The 17,613-nt window shown below is 46.2% G+C and overlaps 1 protein-coding gene and 1 long non-coding RNA gene across 3 annotated transcripts in view; one reads left to right on the forward strand and one right to left on the reverse strand.

Moving 5' to 3' along the window:
- The window catches only part of LOC135385201 (neprilysin-1-like), a 142,235-nt gene extending 126,664 nt beyond the window's left edge, over positions 1 to 15,571 (reverse strand). The window contains exon 1 of one of the 2 annotated variants that reach the window (XM_064614398.1): positions 15,354 to 15,571. In XM_064614398.1, the coding sequence (XP_064470468.1) occupies positions 15,354 to 15,399 (46 nt within the window). In that variant the 5' untranslated portion in view covers positions 15,400 to 15,571. Of the gene's footprint in view, positions 1 to 5,728; positions 5,823 to 15,353 lie in introns of those variants that run through there. The other variant, XM_064614397.1, reaches the window with a different exon arrangement.
- The window catches only part of LOC135385202 (uncharacterized), a 62,622-nt gene extending 45,488 nt beyond the window's left edge, over positions 1 to 17,134 (forward strand). The window contains exons 2-3 of the long non-coding RNA XR_010420343.1: positions 16,667 to 16,793; positions 16,842 to 17,134. This is a non-coding gene — a long non-coding RNA (uncharacterized LOC135385202). The remainder of the gene's footprint in view (positions 1 to 16,666; positions 16,794 to 16,841) is intronic.
- The last annotated feature ends 479 nt before the right edge of the window (positions 17,135 to 17,613 follow it).

The raw sequence follows: 17,613 nt of genomic DNA on the forward strand, positions 1-17,613 counted from the left end.
TGCCTTTTTAGCGTTTCGTGTCTCTCGACAAGTGAAGACTTGGTTCTCTCAGCGCACAGGGACGACACCTGAATGACTGGGCCACGTAAGCAGCGGACCAAATATTATTTTGTGCCCGGCTGCAACACTGGATACCGTTCTGCAACTGGAAAGTTCGCGCTCTTTGCCGTTCCGCAGGACCCAGAAAGGTTTCAAGAATGGAACCAGTGTATACCAAGAGCAGACATGCCTCTACAAGCGCATTCGGCCGTTTGCGAAAGACACTTCGATGAGCGTTACCCCTGCTGGAAATACTCGGCATGATCTCATTGACTTCTCCCCACAATTTTAATGAGATTCAATGAGAAATGAGACTGCGAATTCGTTCAACGTGCAAAAGCCGACTATTTCTCATTGACTGAAGTCGAAGTTAAGCAGGGAAGCTGCCTTCGCGAAACCGGGCTCTGCCGTGTTGTGTGGCGAAGACCACGTCACGAAGCAAGGAACCAATTGAACGAAATGGTTTAATGGTCGTCAGTGAGAAACTCTGACTTCCAATTGATTTAATGAGATCCAACATGTTGTACATTACAGTCTGCACCAATAGAAGGAATGAGGAATTGGGCTAATGTGTACCAATGAGAAACTGCTTTCCAATTGATTTAGTGGGATCCAACATATGTTGCATGGCCGCCAATACAATAAGTGAGAAGCCAGTTGCTGAAGGAACGAGCGTAATGGTGACCAATAGTACATCATCACTCTCAAATTAAGTAATAATATAATTAGGAAGAACGCCGTACGTCCGTGTAGAACATGAACTAATTCGAGGAACGCGTCCGATTCAAACAAATGAAACCAGAATACGCACCGTATCGACATATATTGCAAGCGAAAATTGAACGACAATCAGACATAGTATAAATTAATTAATGAAGCAAATGAAAATTTATTCCGAACAAATCAACTGAGCAAGCCGTTCGCCGATGTCGCCGTTCGCAGAACCGAAGCGGGCGAGTTGTAACACGTTTCCGTGCCGCACCGCATAGTGGCTCGTCAGCGTTGAAAATAGTTCGCTACGTTATTTCAAATGTTCGTGAACATATACTCAAAAGCACATGTGCCGCGGTAAGTTCATAGCACCTATCACTTTAAGCTATTGTTTCTGCATTCGTATAACATTCCAGTGCACGGAAGTCCATGCGCTTCCTCAAATCTTACACGGATTAGTCAGTCTGTTACGGAATGCCGAGGTGTTCGGATGCGCGTCTTGTTCCGCCGTGGTTCACAAGCAGTTGGCGTATTTCGGGCGTCATTTTGAGGATTTTTTCCCCTTTGTAAGGTATGTAATCGATGTTAGAAACATACCCGTTCTTTCTACACAGTCTCACATGTTTTTAAAACTGTTCGTAGGCATTACAACCGGTGATGGGAGGAGAGCGAAATGTGCAGTCAGTGTTACCTCCCGCGCTTTGAGCAACGGTATGTAATGTAATATATTTGACACCCACTCACACTGACATGCTGCTGTTCTTGTATCTTTTAAAAATTGTGTTTCTCGAAGGTTAGGCTGGTGCGACGCAGCTGGCATAGGCATTTGTCAGTAGGTGGCCAGAACGGAATCTTACCGAAGTTGGATGGGATTAGTCTTCACGCATGAAACGCAAGCTGGACGGGACATCGCGAATCACCTACGAAGCACAGAAGACCATGATAGTTGAGTGCTCAAGATATTCTGTTTTGTTCGTCGACGCTGTACGGACGTTGGGGACACACCACTATGAAGTTACTGATTGTGGATTTATGTTGTGTGTGTTGGTGATGGACAGTATGCTTTCAAAACATGTAAGTGCTAATCGAGTTTTTAGTCTTGCTGTTCACTGTCTTGCTAGCGATTTTTAACTGATTGGTGAATATTCACACTTTTGAACATTTGAAATAACTTTCACCTTTATATGTCCCACTTGTAGTATTTTAATATCTACTGTATTGTGATGTGTGAAGAAATAAATGTGCACGCAGAAACGGCATCTAGTGTAACTCCTTTCTACAGCAAAAACATGCGTTCTGCTCATTCGATGCAGCAGAATCGAATGTTATTACACATTCAAAAGGTGAATCGTCAATGAGAATTTCCATGTGACTTTAATGGGAAAATCTGGGCTACAGCACATTGGCCAATGGTAAACTAGACTGGCCTCCAATGGGTGTGATTAAGCGTGGTTCCACTTCATCCCCATTGACAATTAGTGATTTCTCTTTGAAACCCACTAAATTACAGTAGTTTTCAATATGGTATTTGTCCAAAATTGTCGATTCGGAATGGGAAATTTTGGCTCCTTTCAATGAGAATTGTAAATGTGATATCCACTTAAACCGAATGAGATTTCTGGGCTATTTTGAATTGGACTATTTCCAGCAGGGACATTGTGCGCTTTTACGCCAACGCACCAGTCGTGAACGGCAAGGTCGAGCCAGCCGACGAAGCGTGACCGGCCTACCCTGAAAGATGATGCGGTACCCACAATATTCCCAGAACTACCAAAGTATTTAACCAAGAAATTGCCGCTCAGCGCAAGAGGAGGGACCGCAACATGGACTCGCCGGTGCCTTGCAAAAGAATAAGGAATACATCTGATCCTGACATGGATGATGAAGCTGAAGACGTCGGGGGTAGGTCGGCACAGAAGGGCACAGATAGCGGACAGAACCATAATGCGCCCACGGACATATCGGCGTCTGTCTCCCCGCCGTCTTCATAGTGGGTTCCCTTCGACGTAAACAAGTGTACAGGGTTTGCGTTGCTGTTCCTTTCTGGTTCAGAGGCTGATGTAACGGCTACGAAGCTTGTGGTCGTTCGTGAAAGTTCTGGTGAAGGAGCAAGTTGCATAGTTTGTATAAATGGCGCTGTGCTTGAGAAGAAAGAAGTTAGCTCATCCCACGAACTTGATGAAGCGCGTCCACAACCTTTACATTTGTGTTGGTTCTGGTCAGAGAGTGATTTTGCACCTCTTACAGTAAACAACTCAAGATTCTTGAAGCTTCGTGGTGGATATGTCAGCAGCCACAACTGCACCATGACAGTGATCTGAGAAGGTAAATATAGCTAATATATGTTGCTACCTACTACTGTTAACGTGCACGTGAAAATTTCAAACGAGTTTGAAATAGTTACACAGTTCCTGCATCATAGTCACATGCATCTTACAGGTGCATCATGCTTGCACTGCAAGTATGTTCGAAAGCTTTTATATATAGAGAGAAAGAAAAATATTTCCAATACGTCGAAGTATCTATCACTTACCATATATTTTGTCTTCAATGGATTGACCAGAAAACTCGCTAATATTTGAGATGCAAGATTTGTGCCAAATGTAGTACACGTTACAGATAGTTAACATACAGGTATATAGACACACATAACATAACACATAACAGGGTCGTAACAGAATGCTTCTAGCGTGCGTCACAGAGAACGGGGCTGGAGGACGCACGCCCACCTTAATTTACGATGGAAGGCTACTGGACGGTAATAGAGTGCGAGGGATATGCATTCGCATTTCAAGAAGAAAAACATAACACAGCACTTGAACACGTACGAATTGCGTTGCATCGTAGAAGGAGTGGGAAAGTTACAGGGGAGGTAAGAACATTTAAACGCCACTGAGGAATATCGTTTCCACGACTTTACAAGGCTAAACTGCGCAAGGCCAAGCGTTCTGCCATGGCTCTTTGCAGAGCCGTAACGATGAGAGAGGGATGTACCGTAGAGATGGTGAGGCTAGAGAGGCAACCGCCCGGGGCCAACGCCACCTAGATACAGAAAGCTTCCTCATTGCCTCCTCTCCCTCCTTCGCGACGTGGACATTAAGAGTCAGAATTCGTCCGCTATACTGCGATTCACTGTTCTGCGAATTCAAGAACTCGCAAATGACTGCGGCTCACCTGGAACCACCTGCAGACCTAATTATTTAGACAAAAGGTGCAAGACGCTTTCCAGAAAACCAGTTTTGAGAAACATTGAGACCTTTTTGCGCTTTATTTCCAAGTTTTACCATTTAGTACGCGGGGACGTTCAATCACAACTCGCAGACGATGGTGGCTCTTCTGTCTTCACGGCTACGACCGCGGAAAGCACGTTCGTGATTGGCTGCCGCCGTTGAAAACACGGTCCTGATTTGCTGACTCTTAATTGTTACGTCATATCGACGAGCGGGCAGGCTTTCTGTATCTAAATGGTATTGCCCGGGCGCCGTCCCTGGAGAGGGCGCCGAACGGCAGGCCCTGGCAGGTTGCTTGTACAGTACAAAGCGGGAATGAAATCCCATTTTCTAATATGTCATCGCTGGTCCAGCTAAAGCTCACGATAATTAAACTAACTTAAACTTCCCTGCCAACATTTGCTAAAATATTTCTCAAAGGTGGCACTTTTCAGTGATCCCTCAAACCGCACTTCTAAACCATGCCTGAAACCCGGCAACACTGGCAGAAGTGTTAACTAGGCTTCGCCTGACGCTTGGGGATATGGGGCGTAGACAACTTGCAGGATATATTCAAGTCCGCACCCGCAAAAGTGTAAAGTAAGCTTCACCTAACACTCAGAGGCATGAGGTGAAGCAACCATGCGGAATATATTTGAGCCGCACAAATGTAAAGTAGGCTTCGCCCAACGTTCAGAGGCGTGAGTTGAAGCCAGCTTCTGGAATTTCGAATATATTCGAGTATTCGATAAAATATTATTCGGTTCAAATACGAATAGCACGGTACCGTTATTCGGTACAAATATCTAATATTCCGAATATTCGCACTACAGCGCTACACGGGCTGACTTTTCCGGGCACGACCCCGTCGGGGCGGATCGAAAAATGGCCCGCCCCGGCCGGGCCTTCATGTTCTTATGCGGCTCGGCCCGATGGCCCTGTGCATAGAGCCCGGCCCGGTCCGGTGACTCAGCGAATAGAGCAAGGCCTAGTATTTCCAGCCGTGACGTACGCGTTTCAAGCGCTTATCACACAAATTTATAACAGAAGACGCGGCCACAAACATATGCGAACGGTTGGTTTAAGACCACAACAGCACGAGACCAAATTAAATCCAGGACGAACGCTGGCAAGCGCGTTATCGTTACACTACCAAGTTTTTGTGGATGTAGAGAGTGCTGCTCACGAACTCCTCCCAATCCCTACCCCTCACACCAAGCTTTGCGAACGTGTTTGTGAAATACGTGAGGAGTCAGGAGCAATGTAAAGTGGTTTTCAGAATGTTATAGAGGATCGAATCATACGCATAACGCAGTGCCCGTTGCTTGTTTTTGCAAATACTATGCACAGGAATGACGGAAGCGCGTGATGATATGAACTAATAGTCCTCCATTGCGTGGAATTAGCTGCGTGACCCGATCGAGCCTGACTCTCGGAAACAATATTTGTCGGCCCCTTGCCCGGAGCGGCGCGCGGTGTTGGCGTATTGTGTCGGCCTGGGCCCGGCCCGGCCAGGAGCACACAGCCAATAAGAAGCCCGGCCCGGCCCGGGTCGGGGGCACGGTCCCGTGCAGGGCTCTAATTCGCACAACCCTAGTAGATTGGAACGTGTTGCCGATGACCTTACTGACAACATTATCCTCCAATCACTCTGTTTCTTTGAAATGAGAGATGTCATATTACTAAGCTTGGATTTGATGACTTCCTGTATCATATCGTTTTCAGAGAGTTCTTCCAGGTGTATTAAAACTGGCTAATTATGTACTCACGGTATCGCACAGCTGGAACGCGCGGCATGCCCACATTACTTGGTTGGAGCAGCATACAGCACAGCGAAGTAAAGCTGGCGCCACTTCATCCGCGAAGGTAATGTGAGAAGCACCTGCTGCGCGGTGTATAGTCATTGTTCTCTGACGACACGTTAGTACACGCTGCATACTGGCAGCCGCCTGCCCTAAAGCGAAACGCACCGCTCCGAAAATATTGTTGCTACTGGCGAAGCTGCTCTAAATGTCCCTAATTGGCTGCGTAATATATGCGTAAATAGTTGGACGCTCATTGGTCTCCTAGAGCTGGCGTCAGTCTTCCTTCGCGCTGATTGGGCAAGGGCCATTTAACTCAGGAGCATGGATCCGGACGGTCGGTCGAACGGAGGAGAAAGAAAAACAAAACGACGGAGGAGACATGTCCAGCAACGCGTTGTCTCTTGGAACACAACGGTTGTGCTCGCAGACGCTAGCGGGTAGTTTAGAGGGTTTTCAGTGCCTCAGATTTAGATTCCGGCGAATTGCTAATGTGAAAACGAAATGGCACATCCAGCTGATCATCACAACAGCGGAAAGACGAACGCGACTGGGAATCCCTGCACCTCCAAAGGAGAACCAACGATGAACACTTCTCTTTAATGGACACTAGCTTTCATGTAGCAGACTACATTTCTTTAGGTGTAAGGGTACATCATATTATACATGAACACATACAACATACAAGATAACCGTGTGACATGTAAATGGCGAGAGTGAACAAGTGTGAGAAGGAAAAAATGGGAGAGAAAAAAGGAGGGGAAGAAAAGAAAGAAAGCTACGTTGCCTGTCACATAGTGTGACCTTGGACCCTTACACCTGAAGAAAATGCAGTCTCCTACATGAAAGCTAGTGTCCATTAAAGAAGTGTTCATTGTTGGTTGTCTTTTGTATCACCTCTACCTGGATGTTGACTGTTTCTTCTCATCTGTCTTGCAGCACAATGTACTGAAGGTCGAATGCAATAGGGGGGTGGGGGACGGTATGTGTATTTTTATTTATTATCAATGTTTTTTAGTTGCACGAGTCTGTTCAAGGCCTTCCACCAACCCGTCCACCCCTATTGCACTCGACATTCAGTACATTGTGCTGCTTGGGTACATTCCCCCTCCAAAGGACGCAGAAATCGTTCGTGAGGAAGTCTGCACTCTTTCCGATGTCCGGCAGGTGAACGGTAAGACAACTTTGGTTACTTTTTGTTACCGGAGAAAGTAACGCAGGTTTATCGTGAGAACTCTATTTCGTACAACATTTACGAGTCACTCTGTACGTCAGAGGCGTTTCATAGTGCAGTGCGTTTCCGTAACACGTGCGTTTCGGATATGCAGCTATTCAAATTATATGTGGTTATCCTAGGTGCCCCTCATGCACGTCGCAGTCGTTCATTCATCGCGATCTACGAACGTTTGTGACACGTGTGCTTTGGTGTTCAAATACGAAATCAACATCTATCGCCTATTCATAAGAGTGATTTTTGTTCAGAGTTAAGCATCATCAATAAATTGTTTCTATTTCATTTTTTAGTGCTCCCGCAGGGCAACAACGACACACCTGGCCCAGCTGTTTTCGAAAACTGTACATACTGGGTGTGCGAAATGCGATTGGCTTTTGAACTGCTCTTCAATGTCGAAGCACCTAAAGCTCCAGTGAAGCCTGCTGCAAGACGTGAAAAGATATGTACCGTAACTTGTTCGAAACGGTTCGCGAGGATAAATAAACTTGTTTTATCAACCACCATCGCTCTTTGTTTCTCTGCTTTCGCTAGTTCATTAGTCTACAGCATGCGCGGAAGAAAAACAGACGAAGCTAGGGCTGGGGGCAGAATGTAGGAGAACAGAGAGACAAAAACCCGACGAAAAAAGGAGGTTGGGAAAGGGGGGGTGTGCGCATGCGCACTTGAGCCGAGCTTATTTCCCGCGCTGCTGATTTTGACCGCTCTGAGTGGCTCGTGGAGGTCACGTGGTTTGGGCACCTGCCATTTTCCCTGGACCATTGTAAATATGGGAGCTTCTTGCGGATGCTGTTGGCGAGAATGGGAGCATGCGCCGCGATGTTCAATCAAAGCGCAGACCACACTGAGGCGAATGAGTTGTCCTTTCAGCTTCGCTGTTTGGGGGCAAACATCAGGGGCGGGCAGAGGGGTGTGGAGGACAGGATGTGGCTGTTTATCCCCCGATATTTGATAGGTAACTAGTGATATAAGGTGTATTGAACACGTCCTGCAGAGCCGGGAAGGTACCTGACAGTTGGAAGCAAGTGCGCGTTGTCCCACTACTGAAGCCGGGAAAGTCAACCTCTCAGCTCTCTTCTTTTAGGCCAGTGAGCTTGACTAGCTGCCTTGGCAAGTTGTTGGAGCGCATGATCCTCCACAGATTCGAGTGGTGGCTCCAGAGGCACTCCTTCTTCCCGCAGGAAATGTCAGGATTCCGCCAGCACAGGTTTTCCATGGACTCGGTTCTTGACTTCATTACGTCGGTGGAAGAAGAAAAGGCGCGTATGAAGACAGTGGTGGCTGTGTTTCTTGATGTTAAACGCGCTTACGACACCGTGAGTCACGCCTCCGTTCTCCATCCCCTCACCCAAGCTGGCCTACCCTCCAGAGCTCTCTTATGGATTAAGGACTTCCTCCATGGCAGGCAACTATTCGTTCGCACCCGTCAAGGGGATACAGAGCATGTATCGATGACCCATGGAGTTCAACAGGGGAGTGTAATAAGTCCAATTCTGTTTAACGTGGCCATGGCAGGTATTCGGGGCTGCATTGGAAAGAAACTCTCAATTTCGATCTACGCGGATGATATCTGCATATGGACCAGCCGCAAATCCCGTCCGGCCATCCAGCGGCGCCTGCAACACGCTTTGAACACTATTGAGCACTACCTCACAACGGCCGGCATGGACATCTCGACTGAAAAGTCCGTGCTACTCCCGTTTACGAGAAGGAACATGCATCCCTTCCCTCTTTCAGTAGCTGGCGTACAGTTGAGGAGTGCATCTTTTGATCGCTTCCTAGGTGTTACGGTAGACGCAAGGCTGTCTTCGGTGAAGCACATAGCGAGCTTGGAAGCCAAGGTTCACCGGTGGATTGCGGTGATCAGGCATCTGGCAGGCATGAAGTGGGGCAGTGCCATGGCGTCGCTTTTGGCCGTCCACCGAGCTTTGGTTCGCGGGTCACTTGCATACAGCTTGCCTGTGTTGAATGGTCTTCCACCTTCATCAGTCCATAAGCTTCAGTGGCTCCTGGCGCGCAGTCTCCCAGTGTGCTTGGGAGTCCCTCGGGCGGCAGAGACCCATATGGTCATTGCTGAGGCTAAGGAAGCCCCGCTTGAAGTGTTTCGCTACGGGGAAACGTGTCGGCAGTACCTCCGCCTTCTAGCTTACCATCGGCGCCATCCACTAGTTAGGAAGCTTCGGAGACGCAAGCACAGCAGTATACACCCATGTGTCTCTCAACTAAAGGCTAGCATACCTGACTTTGTGGTCGCACCCACAGCTCCCAGCACTCCTCCTTGGACTTTTCCGATGCCCTGCATTTCTCTGTCGGTGCCTGGGCTAACAGGGAAGAAAGACAACGTCACTGCATGCGTGACGAAGCAGCTCACTCTCGATATCATGAGCTCGTGTTATGATACTTCCACCGCAGTTTTCACGGTCGGCTCAACCACGAGGGGAAGTTCGTCGTCTGGCTTTGTCATTCCCTCCGAGTCAATTTCAGATGACCATCATCTCTCACATAAAACATCGTCAACATGTGCTGAGCTTTATGCTATTCTTTTCGCCTTGCGGAAACTTACTGACAGCCCCGTTCGCTCCTGGGCCGTTTTTACAGATTCCAGATCTGCACTGCAATGTGTGGCAACTATGGGACTTCGCGGCTTCCACAGTCCTGTGGTCAGTGAAATTCTACAAATATACAAGAAAGCAAGCGCACAGGGCCACTCTATCATCTTCCAGTGGATCCCGGGTCATGTGGGCATCAGCGGACACGAGGCCGCAGATCGAACAGCTGCAGGCGTGCACCAGTACACCCGGCGTGTCCCCATCATCTTGTCTCGGGGGGATCGCCGTTACCTCGTCTCAAGCCTCACTGGCCCCATGATGCAGTCTCAATGGCAACGTGACATCACCACCCACTCTCTGCTTTACTTCGTTGACCCCAGCTTGTCCCTTACTCTCCCCCGCCGAATGCGGCGTTCCTTTGCCACACTCTTCCACCGCATGAGACTTAATGTGGCGTTTGCACCGGCCCTCAAACACCTCTTCGGTGTCGGCGCGTCCAGCCTCTGTTCCACGTGTGGTGTGCGCGGTGAGCTGCATCACGTCCTCCTGGTCTGCCCAGAGTACGATCGCGAGCGCGCCCTCATGGAAATTGCTCTCCAACGCGTCGATCAACGCCAATTCGACTTAACCAAAATTCTCGGGCCATGGTCGGACACCTCACATCTGATGCAAGGCCTACGATCTGTTGTTAAGTTCCTCTCCAGCACTGGACTAATGGACGAACTCTAACCGGACACTTTTCCATCATCATCACTTTCTCATCTCTTCCACAAGCGCAATGGGGGCAGTGTACCGCCATAACGGCGGAGAATGACCCACCACATCATCATCCCATTTATGTGTGAGTGTGTGTGTCGGTGGTTCAGAGCTCTAACACGTTTTAAAAATGTCACTATTTGGAAAACGACATCCATCACGTAGGCCATTTGTGTGTGTTTGTGTGTTTTTGTCTTGCTGCAAAGGGATTCCCGCTACAAGATGAAGTCAAAATTCAAAGGGGCTCTGAAAGGGTTGGTGTTTATGGGTCTCATGGACTACTGGAAGCAGTTGTATTCCGTAGTCATGTTCATTATTTCAACACACTCGCAATGCAACGTCGGAAGAATAACATGTGTGCGTTATATCGCGATGCGCGCAGGTGTGTGTAATGATCAGCTCCACGTCAAAAGGACGAATGGATACGTCGTAATGACGAAATGCCCCACCTGCCACTTCGAGACAGCGTTCGCACGTGCGATTTGGTAGCTCCACCCACGGCTTCACCCAGAAACAACATTAAGGAACTCGGAGGAACTAAGGAACTAAATGCTCAGATGACTCTGCAGGATTTGAAACCATGAACCCACGAATGAAATCACATCACGCCATCGCTACCCACGTGGCTCCCGTCACTAATTGACAGGTGCACGAACATATCATTCTGTTTCTCAAGGTTTCACTGTTTGTGTTAGTCTGTTTAAGGTTTCAAGGGAGCGATGCCGAGCAACCCGGGTTGCTGGAGGCTCCCGGTTACAGCCGACTGGCAGCATAGTTGCTGAAAAGGTTGCCCCGTAACGCTGCCTTATTCTGTGTTTATTTCCTTGTTGTGTGGCGGTATTAGCGAAAGGTTCCACTACTGTACGAATGCGCCCTGGCGAGTTGACAGCATTGACGTTTTGCGCTGATTCGGAGAAAGGAAAGAAGAACCTCCAAAGTGGTACCTTTATTCATGTTTTAATTATTTTTTTATTTATTGAGCCGTCAAGGGACAGCGAGGCCATTACATGAGGGAGTAGGTATCAGTTAGTACACCATGTAATATCACATGAACACAACATATCAAATACATCACAATGATTATATAGTTAATAAGCGACACAATTACAGGGGCGTACAAGGATCACATACTATAATACAAACGATGCTTTTTAGCGCTATGCAGAGCCATGAATGAGCTCTCGAGTCTGTATTATGTGTGCCGCAGAAACTGTTCACGCATTGCGAACAAGAAAGGAAACAGAAAAAGAATGCGTAAAAAGAGAAAAACATCACCCTTCCATCTCCCCCACTTCCGATTCAGCTAAACAAATATGTAAACTGGTATGTGAACAAGTAACCGGGTAAACGGGTCGTTTGCCGACTTGGCACTATGTCTTTCCCCGCAAGTTGTACCCTAAGACCCTTGTACCCTTGTACATTTCCAATAATTAGCGAATGTTTTGTTTATATTCCCGTATACCAAATCATAGCAGTTTTGTAGACACACACACACACACACAAAAAAGAAAAAACACTCTCATTCACTTCTCGTCAAGTTAAGGATTCCCTTCGATGTAGAATATAGTCATCAGGAAATGCTGCGCGCTGGAGTCAGTCTCCCTGATCTGTGTAGATCATTCTTACATACGAACAGAGTTCAAATATTGCAGTAAGCTTCAAGGATATTTAAAAAAAAATTACGCACGCAAAACGGAAGCATCAAAAAAGAAAAAAAGTGCACACTTCCAAACACCCGCAGAACCACTATGCAAGCCATACGCGCAAGCACCGGCGGACACGATTTCCCACCCCCGAACGACCGGTGCGCCACCACGAGTCGTGGGGGGCGCCCTAAGCCAACTTTTCGCCGGAGTTTCCTGACCAGAAAGAGTATTGAAGGACCGTAGTACAGCTTGGCACAAAATATTACGGAACACCGGCACTGTCGTATTTCTTCACCGCAGCGGCCCTCTGCTAGCTGTCTGTAAAAAATCGCATAAGGAACGGGTGTCCGGCTATTCTATCCATCTCTCTTCGGCTTGCGGTGCTGTTCCGGGAAGGTCTTTTCTTGATCTCTCTTCGCGTATTGATCTTTCGCCTTTGGGCCAGGATCTTTCGCGGTGGAGGGAGGCGAAAGGGAGCCGGTCCTTCATATTTGGAGAAGGGCCCCTTGATAACGCGGTCTGCCCCTGGGTGGGCCGTGTCTTTGAACGCGCGGCTGATAACAAGGTCGTCGGGGCAGTACCGCTTGCGGTGCTGTTCCGGGAAGATCTTCTCTTGGTTTCTCAGTATGTGTGTCCGCTGCCGTTTGCTGCTGGGGGATTGCTGCAATGGAGAAATGCGACAGCCTGATGTTCTGTGAACATCTGTCAGAAGCTGCGCATCGGAAGCACTCTAAAAAATTACGACAAAGGAAGCAGTAAAATGCTACCTCAGCAGTGTGATGTCAGCCGGTTCGAGAGACGCGACTGACTTGTTTTGTTTTCGGAAGTTACCGCCAACATCCACCCTATGCATCTACTACAACTGCACATGTCCTTTTAACTAGTCTTGTAGTAGTCGATTTGCACGAATGCGCTATTATGTCGAATGCGTCAGAAGAATAGTTTCAAATAAAGCCATTCATAAGGACGATGTCTCGCAATATTTCTTGTTGCTCTTAATTACACTGCCTTGGATTGTTATTCCCATTACAGTGGTCCCCATAATTCTATCAAATCACCAGAAATCACGCATTTAACCACATTACACCCGTGCGCTGGGTAACACAACGCATTTTAAACGGCACTGTGAGATGAGGAAATCTACTACGATTGGTATTCTTCGTTCAAAATCTGATGATAATGTGGATGAGTACAATTGTGTAACTATAGCTTGTTCAGTGTTGCCCACACGCATTTCAACAGTGGCAACGCAGGGTAGATCCGTCCGTGATTTTGTGAGGTCACGTGACAACACGTGATTGCTAGACAGCGTTCGCGGTGCGATTAAATTCTGTAACCAGTACAGTAAAATGCAAAAATAATTATACGATATAGCGGAACACTAAACTGTCTTCACTACAAATTTAATAGCTGATGATGATGATTGGATGTTTATCGCGCACTGACAACTAAGGTCACAGTGCGCCAAAATAGTGATGAAATTGTGAGTACTTAAAATTGTGAATGAGCAGTGATGGGAATGGGATCAGTTGAAATTATATACGATGTCTAGTAGTAACAGGGTAAAAATGCATATAACATCCGTGTAAAACTACAAGAGGTTGACAATCTTGATGTCTCTAAGGAAATTAAAGATGTATTCATTTATTTAATATAACTTCAAATGCTCGAAGGCATTGCATGAAAGGTGTGCATACAGAAATATAGTCAACAAAAGAAACTTGGATGGAATGGAATACATCCGCACAAGGCAGCAATGTCGCAGTGCGAAAGTAGACAACCAGAAATGAAGTAAAGGCGATAAAAAGCGAACAAATCCCACGACGTCTCGTGAATAAAAACAAACCAGTTGTTTACGAAAAGAGTCCGAGTTGAATATGCTTACGATGTGTTCTGGCAATGTGTTCCACACTGGGATCGCAGAAGGAATGCATGAATGCTGCCGACGGTTAGTGCGACATGTGTTTTGTTTTATTTTATGAGGATGATCGAATCGGTCCGATATGTATAGTATGGGGAATCAAATAAGTTGTTATGGAGAGTTGAATGATTGTAAACCATATGCAGAAGACAGAGCCTAGCGGTTCGTCGTCTATGGCACAAAAGGGGGAAGGTTTAGATTACTTTTCAAGCTGGAGACACCGACGGCTCGAGAGTATGAAGATGAGATGAAGGTGAGATGAAGCGCGCTGCTCTGTTTTGAATGGCCTCAAGAGAGTCGATCAAATAATGCTGGTGCGGGCTCCAGATGGCAGAAGCATACTCTAATTTTGGTCTCACAAAGGTGGAGTGTGCTTGTTGACCGACACTCGGAGTAGAAAGAGGAAGACTACGTCCCAGATAGCATAAAGTACGGTTTGCCTCTGCGGTGACACGTTTTACATGGTGGGTCCAATTAAGGTCATTAAAGATTGTTATGAGAAGGTACTTATACGTTTCACTGTTATGGATTATTAAATTATTAACCGTATACTGACGGCGCGACACGTCGCGTTTCCTCGAAAACTGAACTACTTTGCACTTAGAGCTGCTTAGTTGCATCTGCCATGTAGAGCAATACCTCGAGATATTCGAGAGATCCTGTTGCAGTGCTGCCTGATCTTGCATGTCTGAGATGGCCCGATAGACAACGCAGTGCCAGTGGAAGATCATTAATATAGATCATTATATGATATAGATATCGTATATCTATAGATCATCATAGATCATTAATAGATTCTGCTAAAAGGGATGATAGCCTCGTCACCAAGCAACAAGGATAAGTGAGGATGTAAAGGATGCGTAGTACTTCAGAAAGGGTTTTGCAGCAAAGTTAAATGGAGGTCCAGTAAAGCCACGCATTTGGCACAGTGCCTCAAAGATACAGCGATCTTTCTATTATTCTTCCGTTTTTTTTATTGAAAAACGGTTAGGAGCAACTAATATTTATTTGAACAAGAACTTTCGTGCAAGGAACTGCACGAAAGTTGCTGCACGAAAACTGCACGAAAACTGCACGAAAACTGCACGAAAGTTGCACGAAAGTTCTTGTTCAAATAAATATTAGTTGCTCCTAACCGTTTTTCATGTTATGTGTGTGATTCCCTCTACGCGGGCTCCTTGACAGTGTTTCTCTTCTCTTTTTTTCGACGTTTTTTTATTGCACAGGAAGAATGGTACAAAAGAAAGAACCACCAGACTTTCTATCAGCAAAAGGTGTCGGTACTGAAGCGTATTTGTCAAAAATCGCAATCTGTCCTTCGTTCTCCAAATCTAAAACGGATTCTGGAACCTCTTTCTTTCTCTCTACGTACCTGCTTTACGGCAGCTCTTTTTCCGAAACGAATCTGCCTGTTACGCACTTATTCCATTTCTCGGGAGAACCTGGCTCAGTTATTACACCACAGAGCGTTATAATGAAAGAAACTAACCTGGTACACCCGTTCGCTCTGCCATTTGAGACTCGTCGCTTTCCATGGGAAGACACTGCACTTAAATATCCAACGTGGTATCCACAGATAACTCTCGCTCACGAAGAACATGCAACAGAACACGCACGGCCCAAAAAGAACGGCCGAGATTGGGTTATTCGTCAGAATGGGCACGGAGCGAGAGAAAAATAAATATATAAAAGGCGACCCTATTTATCTCCTCTTAGTGCGTCTTTCATAGCTCGGTGTACGGCGAATAGAGGCTTGAAAGAGATGAGAAGGAAATATTAGTATTCAAAGAACGTCGAGGAAGGCAGAAGCGATATTCGCCGAGGGGGAGTGCAAGGCAGATCTTGTTTCATAATACTCACGTTGCGACCTCACCCTTGGTCAACACTTTATCACGTGACACCCCAGGTAGTTTGCTTCCGTATATTCCTCCTCGGTCGCAAATGGGGGAGATGAGACTGTTCGAGCGTAGCAGCCCGTTTTCGGAGAACTGTTACACATGCCGCTACTGTTTGCGTAAGCATTTTCCTCTGCTGCATCAGCCACAGTTTGCGGAGACGCGCTCAGTTACTAATTTCGAGGACGTGATCGGAGATCCACAGAACCAACCAAATAAGTAAACAGACGAGAAAAAAAAAAAAAGAAAGAGAGCAAAGTACAGAAACGGCATATCCTGTCGTTCTCGCCCTTGTCCTCTACTCGTTTTGGTTCCTAAACTACAATTGCTCTCCAATCATCACTCGTGTTCTGCTCAATAAAAATAACACGTTATGTTAATGATGATGATTATTATTGTGTTTTATCGCGCGTCTGGAGATACGCTACCGCATTACTGGTCCCTCAAGCCAGCGCACAGAGAGCAGTGCATTGGTGAGCTGAGTTTGAGCATGAAAGAAGTAATTTGAACGAATGGATGCATACGTATCGTTTCTGAAAAAAATAGATCATTGCTCTCTTGAGCAAGAGCTCCGATGCTACCCTTCGCTATAGGACAAAATATAGTGACTATCGCTTTTATTTGCGGGATTTTTGTCACAAGAAATAAACAGCAGGGTTGATAAGTGGTGTGAAGTTGTCGCACACTACGCTACAGCTATACTGACGCCCATACGAGCCTTGCATAACTGCTTTCATAAAACTTTCTGAAATGAAATCTCTCTCTCTCTCTCTCTCTCTCTGTTTCTTTGTCTTTTTGTTTTTCATGCTAGCAAATTCTTCTCGTCCCCGTTAAGAATGTTGCGAGTATATCCACTGCTCGCGGAATATGCTACGTGCATATTTCCTCAAAGTATATACCGTAACAGGGAGAAGAGGCCGGGGGTGCATCCAGGATTTTTCTATGGAGAGCGTGAGGGATCCGGCTTTCGACACATACTTCATACACTGCATGAGGCCAATGGAGGCGCTATGTGATGAGAGCAATTGGAAGAGGTTAGTTCATCAGGACACCTTCTTCCATAGGTCAACCCCTGGTTACAGTTCTTACGGTTACAGCTGTTTCAAACGGTCTCAACGGTCACTCACATGTGTGCAAAATTGCAACTGCTTCTCACATCGAAGCGTGTCTGGTGTCACTCCCTTGGACAATCGTTCGTCGGCCATTTCTTCTCAGGAACTGTCGTGTTCGTCACTAAGGATGGTCTTGATCGAGCTTTGCGGTGACTGCCTGTTTGAAGTCTCGGGGACTGCCTGGTGCATTGGATGAGTTGTGTGTCCGTGCAACGTGTTCCATATGTGTGCGTCGGCGTTAAGTGAACCATGTATAATTTCTATTCGGCAAATAATGATGTACCGTATGTCAATTTAAAAGTATGTGCACGCCAATAAAATTTAGTACTACATGTTCGATGGCCGTGGTGCATTTCTTTATTTTATTATTATTATTATTATTATTATTATTATTATTATTATTATTATTATTATTATTATTATTATTTCGTTTTTGTGTAACTCGAGTGTCTGTGGGGGAATTCAACGGGCACAACTCATCTGAATCAGAAATTAGATACACATACCCACAAAGACAGAAAAAGAGGCATGTACTGTCAATAGATAATCTTAACGTCAGAGTTCAATACACTGTGCATAGAGAACTGTGTGTACATTTGTGGGTAAGGGTAAGCATATACAGAGTGTATACAAATTGTCTCAAATAGCTATAAGAAATGCATAGGCTCTATACACCAGGATGTGTACAAACACTATAGCTGATTTGAATACAATTCTATAAAATTTCCACAAGCTATTTTCA

The sequence above is a fragment of the Ornithodoros turicata genome, chromosome 2 (genome assembly GCF_037126465.1).
Source record: "Ornithodoros turicata isolate Travis chromosome 2, ASM3712646v1, whole genome shotgun sequence".
Classification (NCBI taxonomy): Eukaryota; Metazoa; Arthropoda; class Arachnida; order Ixodida; family Argasidae; genus Ornithodoros; species Ornithodoros turicata.